Raw genomic sequence first — 13266 nt, 5'->3', positions numbered from 1 at the left:
CACTGGTTAAGGACCAGATGCTGAAATGTCCATGGGTTCTAGCAATTAAGTGCCATCTGTTGAAACAAAGGTATAGCTCAGAGGAGTGTGACACGAAAGCACTTTGCCCAAGTTCTTAACACCGTCAGAGAATGCAGGGCCAGTACTCACCAACGGAGCAAATGTCTGTGAAATGGTCCTCCCCCTCTTCAGCATGAATCAGGTCATTTTTGCTCTTCTTTATTGTAGCTCTTTTCAACACTGCATGCAAATTTAAAAAATAAAAAGCACTATAAACATTGTGTAGTCAATCCTCTCTCCACCGCTCACTCTCCGAGGCCTGTATTTCCTTCCCAATGCCAGCTAAAAGCTGCCATATACGGATAAGCCATAGCAAATGGATCAACCTACAGCTTTGTACTGTGGCCTCTGCTTGCTTTGATGCCCGGGTCATTATTTATTTAACCTTCTAAATCTTGAAAGTTTGCCAGGCAGGACTTCTGTTCACCCATGTCTCAATGCAACTGAAGTGGAAAGGCAGCAGGAAAGACAAATATCTGGTAGCTTCTTAGAGCTCAGAGGCAGGGCATGCCACCATTGTTCATGCACAACTACTGGAGTGATATTTAGATGAAACAAAGGCATGTGCAGAAGAGAGATTTGGCTTGGTTAATTGAGCCATGAGGAGATATGGGATAGTAGTGCTATTGTCTGTTAACATATTCACATTCTACCGCATGCACCATTAAAACGTCAGCATTCACTCTAGTCCAGTAGAGAAAGTTTGCCACTGTATGTTGCCCTAAGCACAGGAAATACCACGGGTAAGCAGATAATATCCCATGGTGAATGTCTTTTTAATGACACCCACTCTGCAATACCTTCCATCTGGGGACGTCAAAACTCTTTGAAAACATAAGCCTGACCCAGCAACCCCTTTTGTGAGGTAGGTAAATATCACTATCCCTGTTTTACCGATGGAGAAACTGCGGCACGGAAAGATTACCTGATTTGCCCCAGGCCATTGAACATGTCAGTGGCAAAGCGGAATTGCTGCCTCGCAAACCCGGCTCTGAGCCTTAGACCACCTGCCTTGGAACCTTGCAAACTATCAGAAAATATGTTGATACCGTCTTGATAAAAGTTTAAAAACCATATAATGATTAAGCACCATTTGATACCAGCAGTAAGACACTCCATGGTGTGGTGATACAAACTGTCCACTAGAGACCTATAGGAAATCTGCTATGTCAGAACTGTCTTGAGGATAATTGGGGTTTAGGGTAATGTGAACAGGGGATCCTTATCCTACACCAGCTGCATTGCTATGATTGAATAATGGGTGCACCACCTCCTCAGCATCAAAATCCTTCTTATAAATGATTACATAGTTAGTTCACTTTAGAGATGGGCTCACAGCAACCCCCCCAGATTCACAAGTATCCGAACTTTGGAGGGTGAAGGGTGCTAATCGGAACTGGGATCTGGATCCAATTTTTGCATATACCGACTTTATAACAGGCTGAACATAAATCCTAGACACCAACAGGCCCCAGCTTTGGGGCATTAAATATCTGGGTCTGAATTCTGTGACCTAAGTCCATCTCTGTTTTATTTATACAACTCCCACCGTGTAAAGCTATTCCTCCAAACCAGGTGCTCATTACAATGAGGCACCAACAGCACTGGCTCCCGCCAAGCACCGTGCAAAACTTCCCTCCCACCCCAAAGCTCTGCCGAAGCACCTCCAACCTGACCTGCCCTACCCCCTGCTTTTCCACTCCTGGGCCTCTCCTGCGTGCAGATCACCAACCACTCCAAAGCACGCTAGATTTTGTGATCCTTTCGAATGGTGGACCAGTGGCCATGGAGGATTCAGACAAACCTTGTTCCTAGTGACCTACGGTACTCAGGATCTGAGGCCACGAGCAAAAAGCATCACCCCACTGTGCCACCTAACCCCCTGTTGATTTGCAATCCACTCACTGTTGTAGCTGCTGCCGCCAGTCTCCGCCGGTGCTGTGCCTTGCTGAACTGGCCCTTCGGAGGCGGCCCTCCCTGACAGTGAATGGGAGGAGAAACAAAAAAAGAGAAGGGGAGGGACGGGGAGGGAAGGGAAAAGGAGGAGACACAGGAGGACGAAAGATGGTCAGAAAAGGGAGAGGGAAGAGTCTTTAACTGAACGTTCACTGTCTGTAACATCCTAAGAGCTTGATGTCAGAGGCAGGGGGAAAACACTCTCCATAGTCTCACGGCACCTGTTTTGGAAATCGTACTCCCTTGAGTTCTCCTGCTAACATGAGGCCCCTATGAGTCGTGAGATTAGATAAGATCACCACACCCTGCTATGTCTTACTGCTTAAAAGTAACAGGGGTCTTAGTCTCTTTGTCAAATCCTTTTGAAAACCTTGATTTAGAGCCCTGCCTTTATTTATTTTGCTGGCATCCACACTGCAGCTTTCCCCTCGAGGCTGCAAGTAGACACATCCCTCCATGCAACCCAGAGGCTGGTAGGGGGCCCTGTGCACACCAGACCCCCACAATTACACTGGGAGTCTGGCATATCCCAGGGGTGGCACCCCATCCCAGAAAGACGTGTCTCATAGCTGCTGATTGTCCACCTGAAACTTTGAAGAAGTCCTACACAGGAAGAGGGAATTTTAGCTGTCTTTGCTCCAAGGCTGGGATCGGAATTTTCAGCTGCATGCAAAGATATGGTGCTTGTACCCGCTAGGTCACAGTGAAAACCACATCTGCAAATGGCATATAAACCTCTCCTCTATTGCAAGAGGAAAAGTACAAGGCAAAACAACCTACCGTCCAGAGGGGACTTCTCTTCAGCATTCTTGTCTTCTTCTGCCAGCATCACCTCCTCTGCAAAAAGGGAAAAAGCAGCGCTCAACCCTGGATCAGTTGCATTGTCATCGTAAAGCTCCCTGACTGGGAGGCAGTGGGCGTGGACGTTTGCCACAGCCTCAGCTCACCATACCACCCAATTAGACTGAGTCTTTAGACTCAGCATTGAATAAGGGGCAGCACCGAGAGTCATAATTACTCCCTTGTGCCCTTCTTGCTCCAAGGAAGAAAACAAGTTATTAAAACCTTAGAAAGGTTGCAGCTTGCTTCTCCCCTCTCACCGAGCCACCTCCTCAGACAAGTAAGACGGCAGAGCATTGGCTTTGCCCACACCTCTCTGCCCAGTCCCCACCCACTTGCTTGCAGTGGAGAGTATCTGGAGAGCAATTGTTGCCATCCACTCCAACCTGGACCCAAGATCTGCATAGGCGTAAGCATATATTGTAGTACCATCGTACCAGCAGTGAAAGAGGCCGTATGCCATTACCATGTCTCAGACACTCACTCATCAATGCCAAGACTTAAGGCAATTATGCACTGATCTGCAACTCATCTGTGTGAAATCATGGCTCCACTGAAGACACTGGCAAAACTCCAATGGATTTCAGTGGGGTCAGGATTTCATCCACTGTGTCAACACAGTTAAAACTACACATGAAATACACATAATACACATGAAAAAACTTGGTATACATTTTTTGTTTTCCATGTTTATATGAACTGTCTCCAAAATTGGCAGAGTTGATGATGCTCTCCAGTAACGTATGAACTTAGTATTGACTGAAGCCAAAGCATGGAACCAGTTGGGCTTTTACTTACTAGAGAGTAGGGCAAATTCCATCCACATGAAACTACACTATGCAGTATTCTACAGCAACAATCCATAAGGCCAGGGTTTGTATAAATAGTTCTACAGTGTTTTGGCTTATTACTCTACAATACTGAATTGTCAGAGGGTTTTTTAAAGAAGGGACTGGCGAACCTCACACGACTTTGGCATTTTAAATGGTAATTTTCTTTACATTCTTAAGCATAACTGTGCACTTGGATTTAGTAAAGTATCTGATAGAGTATCTCACAAAATCCTACTTGAAAAGACAATTTAAATCATCTTAGATTTGGCTAAAGAAACAGACGAAACAGCAAAGAACCTATTACTTGAGGGAGCTATCTAGAGAGATACTAGAGAGATGGATGTTAACAACAGTCTTAAAATATCTTTATTAATTATATGGAAGAGGTAGTGAATGCTGCTAAACTAATGAAAAGACACAAAATTGAAAGGAGAAATAATACAAAGGGTCAGAGAGATTAGAAATATGAGCAGAAAAGAGCAAAATGAGATTCAACTGGGGAAAATGCAGATTAATGCATCTGAGTGCAAAGTAATTAGAGACATTCAGTCAGCAGGAGGGAGAACTCCAGGAAGCAGAGGTGCTGACGGAGACTGGAAGGTGATCGCAAAGAGCAAATGATAGATGAGTGTGCAGTTTTACAAGGTACCCAATGAGTCCAGTATAATTGGGCGCATATGTAAAGGCATCACGTGACAGGACAGGGAAGTAGAAAGTGCCTTTCTAGACAGCTCAGGTGTGACTCCACCTGGAATATCACTGGACACGTCAGTATCCAAAAGATACGTACAAGTTGAAGGTAGTTCAGAGAAGAGCTGCGGGAATGTTTAGGAGTGGGGTGGGGAGGGAGAAGAAGACAAGAGTTAAATATGGCTAAGTGACAACTCAAAGGGAATATGATGTATCTGAAATAGGAGGAAGAGGAATAATTTAACTTTGTTGAAAGGGGTACTAAATGCGGGGTACTGGGATAAATTAAGGAAAGAAGTGGTCTGTGACTGTGAGGTCCCGTAGGCTGTGGAATAGTCTCCCAAGGGAAGTAATGGAACCCTTGTCACTTTGTCCAGTTTACCTTTAAATGAGCCAAGGAGTAGTAAACGTACAATATAGAACGATCTTCTTTTGGCAGGACGATGGACTGCATGCCCCAATAATGCAGGTCTTTATCTGTAGCTTCTCCAAGCCTTATTCCACCCAGCTAGATACATTACGTTACAGTGAAAACTAAAATCCAACAGCCTGGCTTAGATTTGAGTGTAAACTTCATGTTTGCAACTGAAGCAAAGACTATGAAGAAATGATACAAAGAGGTGTGCCCCAGTGTTTGTGAGATTTGCCGCCAGCTGGCTCTGCTGAAGGAGCACAATCGTTTAGAATCTGAAGTTGATAAACGAGAGACTGGAATGCATTATGCTGTGGACAACCTGACATGCTGGCCAAGGTGAGTGCTGCAAAGAGTGAAACTCGGGGGTATGTCATGCAGACACCATTAGACTCAATAGGCTAAATTCAGACCTGGCATAAGTACATGGAACTCTGTGGAGATGCGTGTCCTTATGCCAGGTCTGATTTAGGCCAAGAATGGTGAACTCATTGCTACTATGAGGAACTTTATTTTTAATGTAATCTTATTACAGACTCTATTAGTTTATTAAAAAGAAAAGGCGTACTTGTGGCATCTTGGATACTAACAAATTTGTTAGTCTCTAAGGTGGCACAAGTCCTCCTTTTCTTTTTGCGAATACAGACTAACACGGCTGCTACTCTGAAACGTGTTATTAGTTTATTAAAAGTCCCCAGAAAAACAACTTTTTTGAACGGAAGCCCCATGTACATTCTACACTGGATTCCTATCAAAGCAGGAACAAAATAAATTTCTATTTGCTCTTTTCAGAAACAAGTGACTGATAAGAGGGGGAGAAGTCTTACTTCCCACTTTTTGACTGGCCTCATGTTTAGTGAGCTCACAAGTCAGATCTTCTCAAGGCTATTCACCCTCCTGTGGACATCACTTGAAGAGCAGTCCTAAGTCTCAAGTCTTTCGGGTTTGTGAACATGGGACCACGTTTGTGAACATGGGACCACGTTGAGCAGTGACGAGGTATTGATGCAACTTGATGTACTAACATCACAGTGTCATGGATCATGTGTGTCCCCACATCAGACAAACTAACAAAAGAGTCAACCCTAATCAGGACGGTCAGGGTCCAGCAGTCATAAGGATAGAGGCCGGTAGGACGTTGGGAGTTATGTGATGTGACAACTTAGTACAGACGTGTTTCACCTATATCACATGCTCTCTCTTTCAGAACAGCACCATAAATCAGATGGCTCCTTCCTCTGTCCTCCTCACAGCACACAGACCCTGAGTTGCTTCCCAAACACAACCGCTGCCCAGGGTTTGGCTTTACTAGTAACAAAATACAACACCACAAAGTGAACCTCACCCAAAGCATCCACCCCAAACTTGCTTCTCCTTAGAATTTCCCTCCAGGTCCTCCTCTGTCCCAGCTCCCAAAAGTTCCCTCTCTAGATGGATACTCCCATCTGCCTAATATCTTGGGCAGAGTTAAAGAGCAGCACCTTCCACAACACACTGGAGGAACTTCAGCAACTTTACACAGGTTTTTTAACTTGCTGAATGAGCAGGTCAGTGGAGGAGGCCTGGTACCCTGTGACTAGTATCTTTTACTATGACTTCCTCAGCATTGACTTCGCTAAGGAAGTGGCGTTTGGTAAGAGAACTGTGTTTGTGGGTCTAGGGCTGTAAAACAAAGCAATCCATAGAAATTGCAAGCAGAGCAAATACTAACCCAGGAACCTATCCTTGCAACAAAGCCCGTTGCCAGCTCTGTCCACATATCTATTCAGGGGACACCATCACAGGGCCTAATCCCATCAGCCACACTATCAGAGGCTCATTCACCTGCACATCCACCAATGTGATATATGCCATCATGTGCCAGCAATGCCCCTCTGCCATGTACATTGGTCAAACTGGACAGTCTCTATGTAAAAGAATAAATGGACACAAATCAGATGTCAAGAATTATAACATTCAAAAACCAGTCACAGAACACTTCAATCTCTCTGGTCTCTCAATTACAGACCTAAAAGTGGCAATTCTTCAACAAAAAAACCTTCAAAAACAGACTCCAACAAGAGACTGCTGAATTGGAATTAATTTGCAAACTGGACACCATTAATTTAGGCTTGAATAAAGACTGGGAGTGGATGGGTCATTACACAAAGTAAAACTATTTCCCCATGTTTATCCCCCCCCCTTACTGTTCCTCACACGTTCTTGTCAACTGCTGGAAATGGCCCACCTTGATTATCACTACAAAAGGTTTTTTTTCTCTCCTGCTGGTAATAGCTCACCTTACCTGATCACTCTCGTTACAGTGTGTACGGTAACACCCATTGTTTCATGTTCTCTGTGTATATAAAATCTCCCCACTGTATCTTCCACTGCATGCATCCGACTAAGTGAGCTGTAGCTCACGAAAGCTTATGCTCAAATAAATTTGTTAGTCTCTAAGGTGCCACAAGTCCTCCTTTTCTTTTTGTGTTGCTTTAGCGATTCTCATGAAATATAACATTTGAAAGAAAATTGATAGAGGATGGGAGGCAGGTGATAATTCTAAATCAGACAGAATAACTGACAAGGAGCAAGGGTTATATTAGCAACCACTGCCCACTAAGAACATGGGGGTAGGGAACTCTCTGCACTTAACTATCATAGTGATAGCTGCCTTCAAGATTAGACCTATTGCTACTAATTAAGTGTTGAGAATATGCTTGGACCTGTACATGGCACAAAATAAAGACAGCCCTTTCCCTAAAGAGCTTGCAAGCTAGCAAGCCACACACCACAACAGAGAGACCACTGCTGCTTCTCCAATCTCTGGCATGTAGAGAAAGGACCGTGAGCACCAAGGAAAAGGCTGGATTATTGGAATTAAAGATGCAATGGAAATACAAGGCAGAAAAATCAAGTAAAGTCACTGGGGCTAGTAAATATGAAAGACAAAAATGCATTTATAAGGAGAACCCCACTAAACTTTCATCTGGGCCCATCACGTGTCCCATGAATGAGCTCCCTCCCGCTGAATCTCTGGCATGGCTTCACCTCTCTAATTAATCCAGGCTTCTAGTCTCAGCTGTGTGAGGGGATTGCTGTCTCTGTGCCTCTTCCACAAAGGCTACATCCCGATGCTCTTAAAAGAGCACAATGCCGGAGCATGACACTCACGCTACAACGAGCTGGAAGAGAAAGGTTAAATGAAACGTCCCAAAGATCACTGATTCCAGGGGAAAAGAAATGCACAGGATCGGGCAGTGAAGGGCTATGGCTAGGAGATGGACTTGAAAGGAATTAAAATGCAAGAAGCGGCTTGATTCACTCTGAATTGTAAGACTTTCAGTCTCCAAAGCAAAAACATTTTCAAATGATGCATGTCCTTGTAAGATAAGAGGGATGGCTTCAAAAGACTATTTGGGGACTTAGGAATGCTTTTCTCTTTCCAGAGGGACGTTCTAGCTCTCAGCTCCCTCAGAAATGCAACATGAAAGCCTAACAGTTGCTACAGCTCTGAGGAGTTTAATGAAGAAAGCAGCAGTGGCAAGATCATTTTCACGGATTAAATTGGTGTCTCCTCAGTGCTCTTCTCCTTTATTCCCCTAAAGGGCACCGTTTCACATAAACTCCTTGCCACCTTCCCTTGGAGCCAAAGGGAAAATACCCTTCCCCAGCAGAGAGTGAGTGGCTGAAGGTTCCCAACACAACAGCAGCTTTCCCTGGTTTCCAGCTAGGTATCCCTTGGCGGTGAATTCGCTGAGGAAGTGGAGTTTGGTAAGAGAACTGCGTTTGTGGGTCTAGGCTGTAAAACAACGCAATCCACAGACACTGCGCATCAGGAGCTGGCTACGTTTCAACAGTGGGTAGGGATTACCCTTCTGCAGCGTTTATTTAAAAAATCCCACGGACTTCCTTCTTTAGTCTGTGCAGTCTTTAAATCAAATTAAAGGTGTCTCTTTCTAACAGATATGCTCAACCAGAAGTTACGGGCTTGAGGCAGGAGTTACAGGGTAAAGTTCTGTGGTCTGGGTTATGCAGGAGGTCAGACTAGTTGATCCCAATGTTCCCTTCTGACCTTAAAAATCTATGAATCTATAAAAATTCTCCTTGCATCCCAGTTTTACACCAGTGTATCTTTGCTAACCCGAACAGAGTCACACCACATTTAGACCAACGTGAAAGCAGAATCAGATCCTATATGTTGGCTTCCTTCTCTCATGTCCACCTCCAGGCCCTTCTTCCATAATGCCCCATTATCTATGGAACACCCACCTGAAATGTGTCTGCCTAACGACCATCCTCTCCTTATCCACATCCCCCCTAAATCTCCTAAAAACTTATATTTGCTGGGTTGCCTACGCAAAGCAAGTTCATACATTAAAAATATAAATTTGCCCCTGGAAAACTGCAAGGGAGCCATCAAGACATGCACATGTTGGAATGAGTTGGAATGAGGGTCTTATTCTTGTGCCCACCTCCTCCTCTCGCCTCCCTCCGTGGCTTGCGATTCTCACTTGGACCGCCTGTGAATGTAGGCTATAAGCTTTTGGGGGCAAAGCCACTTCCTCGATGACAACCCCTCTCTGTTGAGGGCATCGGCCCGCAGAGTGTTAATATGGTCTCCAGCAGTCCTTATGGGGGTCCTTTTGCAGTCTTCAGTGCTACCAGGTGTCCAAAGGATGGTGACAGTAAAAAGCCACCAGCCTCATCCACAGCTGAGCAGGAGTCTGCATCTCATCCTTGGCCACGGTGATCCACACACGCGTAACCTCCAGCCTTGATTAATGCACCTCATTGTATCTCAGAATGGAGCCCCATACCCTGGGAAAGCGCCAACTGGTACAAAATGCTGCAGCCCATCTGCTTAACAACATGGGGTAGCACAGGTACATCACCCCAGTGCTCTGCTCTCTGAACTGGCTTCCCCAATGAAAACAGATTCCAGTTTAAGGACTCTGCCCTGATATTCACAGCCTTCCAGGGGACTGGTCCTAGCCACCTGATGTTTCACTGGAGCGTTGAAACTATCAGCCAGTTTCGGGAGACTCATGGGGCCAGGAAACAGAACTCTGACAGAGTCAGGAATCGGGGCCGGCAGCAAAGCCAGTCTCCTAGCAACCTAATGAGTGCAGCTGTAGTAGGCTACCTGATTGACAACGTCACCTGATTGATTGAAAGAATCAGCAAACCAGATCCTATGCGTAGCAGCAGTTCAGTGATTGCTCAAAGCGCGTGCCCACAGCTGTGATAGACCCTGCTCCTGCCCTGTCCCCAGCCCTGATCCTGCCTGGCCTCACACTAAGAACCCCCATCTTGAACCTCAGCTCCAGTTCCTGTCTTCTGACTCTGGCTCTGACCATTGGCCCTGGTACCAAGCCTCTGACTCTGATTCCCTGGCTACCATCTCCTGCTCTAACCACTAGCCATGACTCCTGTGCCAACCCCGAGGCACAACCGCCCACATCCCTGTCACAGACAGACAGGAGCTGAATTTAGACTGTTGGGCTCCCAAGAGATGAGAGTGATCACACCCCATTTAGAGCCAAATGCAGGACTCCTGTCTGGCCTAGTCTTCCTGAAACAAACTCTTCTCTCCCAAACACTCTCCCAAACCTGCACTCCGAGCTGAGATGCAGTTTCCAGACTAGCTCCTCTATTCCCGTCACTCACAGCTTCCTCAAACAAATTCCGATGAGCTAAAATGTTCAGTGCTTGGTCTCAGCCGCAAGGTAAGCTCTTCTGGGAAGTTTAAGTAAAATTGGCTGTCTTCAAGCTTGGAAGCACTAAAAATACCAAAACCACTCTTCTAATTAAATTCCAGCTGAAATATTAGCATTTGCAGGGCTTGTTTTATAACACTGTTTCGGGGGGGTGGGGGGGGAAGGGGGGAAGAAATCAATTCAAGCTTTAAGAAAATGGGTGTAATTTATTTTTAAGTCATGCACATTTAAATCCAGTGCTTTCTATTTCTTTCCCTACCCTTTTGTTTAAAAAGCATTTAAGTACTCCCTCAATTAAGGCTTCCTGTATTAAGTATGCCTCATGCAAGCAGTCCCATATTAAGGATGTCACCACTAAGCACACCTTTGTTTCAGATGCCTCAACTAGATAGGCCTCTGCCAAAGCTATAAACTCCTCCATTAAAGCAGACTCAGGTAAGTCCATTTCTGCATCCATTAAAGGTATATTGCTTTGGTGATTTACCAGCAGTGAGCTGTCTCTAAGGTCTTTTAGTAATGCCAGGATTCTTACTTCTGCATTCCTTAAGTAGCCATGTGGGTTGGTTGGTCCAGGACTCCCCAGAATGGGTTTCTCTCACCTTCCTCTGAAGCAGCTTGTTCTGGCAAAATTCCCATTGACTTCACTGGGGCCAAGATTTCAAGACCTGACTTTTGAGCGCTTGATTTCTCAGCTTTAGCACAGCCCCCTATGTTACTTTTTGCATTTAATGATTTCCCAACCTAGCTCACTCTTTTTTTTTTTTCCTGCAGCATGAAACTTCCTTCAGGCTGCACTGTATTGCATTGCTATTGTATTTCCAACAATGCCTCTGGAGGAGTGTTTTATTATTCCCTGATTCAGCTACTTCCTTTAAGCTTTGCAGTTCTAAATGTCATTAGATAAAATGGAAACGATAGGCATTTCATAGCATTTGTACCACACGCTCACGCAACATTTGGGGGCAAAGTGACACAGCAGCCAGACATTCCCACGGAGAGGTACCGCAGTGGCGTGCAAATTTAAGGGAGGAGATTTCACTGCATGTTTTGCAACTTACGCACCTCAATTTTCAAACAGCCACTTCCAGTAATAGCTGGCACTTGCACAGTTCCTTTCAGCAGCACATGTCAAAGCTCTTTCACCAGTCAGAATAAAACCAGGCCACACCCTTGCAAGAACAGTGTTGTTATCTTCATTTGACCGATGAGGTAACCGAGGGTACCTCTACACTGGAGCTGGAGGTATAGCTTCTAGTTGGGGTAGACATACCTGCAATAGCTTTGATTGAGCTATCATACTAAGTATAGCCATGTAGCCAGAGTGGCAGGATGGGCTAGCCACCCAGAGTACCTACGTAGGATCTTAGATAGGACAGCACTCAGGGTGGCTAGCCTGAGCCACGGCTTGTGCTGCCAAGGGCACACTGCTATGGATCCACACTGCTATTTAGCATGCTGGATCCATCAAAGCTAGCGCATATATTTTTATCTGAGCTGGAAATTACACCTCCGGCTACAGCGTAAACACATCCTGCGGCTCAGAGAGACCACATAGTCACGAGGGCCCCTAAGGCAAGGCAGCAAGAGACGGGATTAGAACTGAGGCATCCTCTCCTCTAGCTACTAGATAAACCTTTAATTAATTTGAATTTGAAGTAGCACAAAGTTGTAAACAAATGGAGGGATAATTTATAAATAGAAAGCAATGTGAATGGTTCCTTTCTCGAATGCTAAGGAACCACAGAATTAAAAGGGAGATAAAGTGTGGTTAACTAATTGAGGGTAGTTCCAGCTGAGCAGTTACATTCAGTGAAGCTTGGTCAATACAACTGGCTTTTGATTGCCACTCTACAGAGAACTGTGTGAAATACCGGGTTCCTGTGACCATACAAACTGTGACTGCTTCTTCCTCCTACTTAACATTTCAAAGCTTCAGCCTTTCCTCTCTGACCAGACTGTCAAAATTCTTGTCCAGGCCACGGCCATCTTCTGCCTTGACTACTGCAAGCTCCTCTTCGAATCCCAGCAAATGTGAATGCCTCTGAGGAATTCACAGAGGGGCAGGGCAATCCATGGATGGGTTTGCAGAAGGGGTAAAAGCCATCCAAAAAATAAAGGAAAAGAAATGAAGCCACTGGAGATACACAAGGTCATTTTTTTTCAAATCGAGGCACCTAGGCTGCGCACAGTAAAGCACGGACACAGAAGTTACAGGCATGAACAAAGAGGCAGGTATGGGCACAGAATGAGTCACTGCAAGCACTTGTCCATTTTGCATGTGCAACTGTTTGTTTTGAGCACACAGTTATCTGTTTGCAGAAGCATATTTTGTGGGTGCAACTTAGGAGCTGGGAGGACAGTGTGCCCTGCAGTGTCAGTCAGGGTTTCATGCTATTTAAAAGGGGGAGAGGCCTAATTTTTCAACACAAGGTTGTTTCCTTAGCATCACAAGGTGGCCGCAGTCACAGCACACACAAGTTGAGACAAAGCAGGAGGAGGGCTCTCTCCTTACCTGCCTTGAAGATCCACTCCAAGTACCCGTTCAGCTCTCGTTCGATCTGCTGCTGCCTACGGAGCTTCAGGAAGGCCCGGCGGTTCTCTACCCTCTCACGCTCTTTGGCGAACTCGCTGCAGAGAGAGAGAGAATGTGGATCACACAAGGTTCAAGACAGCTTAACAACTCCTCCTTTCTCCTTCAAATTTACTTTTAAAACTTTCCATTGCCAGGATGCCTACAAAACACTTGTCAATAGTTAGGCAGCAGGTGTACGGACAA

General features: G+C 45.3%; 1 protein-coding gene across 11 annotated transcripts in view; it reads right to left on the bottom strand.

Moving 5' to 3' along the window:
• The window catches only part of CACNA1B (calcium voltage-gated channel subunit alpha1 B), a 474760-nt gene that overhangs the window by 194951 nt on the left and 266543 nt on the right, over window positions 1–13266 (bottom strand). For 8 of the 11 annotated variants that reach the window (XM_074973540.1, XM_074973542.1, XM_074973543.1 and 5 more), the window contains 4 exons: window positions 13003–13118; window positions 2797–2853; window positions 1966–2037; window positions 151–240 (listed from right to left, as the gene is read on the bottom strand). In XM_074973540.1, the coding sequence (XP_074829641.1) occupies window positions 151–240; window positions 1966–2037; window positions 2797–2853; window positions 13003–13118 (335 nt within the window). The remainder of the gene's footprint in view (window positions 1–150; window positions 241–1965; window positions 2038–2796; window positions 2854–13002; window positions 13119–13266) is intronic. The other 3 variants (XM_074973544.1, XM_074973546.1, XM_074973551.1) reach the window with 1 other exon arrangement.

This window comes from Natator depressus, chromosome 16 (assembly GCF_965152275.1).
Source record: "Natator depressus isolate rNatDep1 chromosome 16, rNatDep2.hap1, whole genome shotgun sequence".
Lineage (NCBI taxonomy): Eukaryota > Metazoa > Chordata > Testudines > Cheloniidae > Natator > Natator depressus.
Note: the sequence above shows the minus strand (reverse complement) of the source record. Positions and strands in the feature narration are given on the sequence as shown.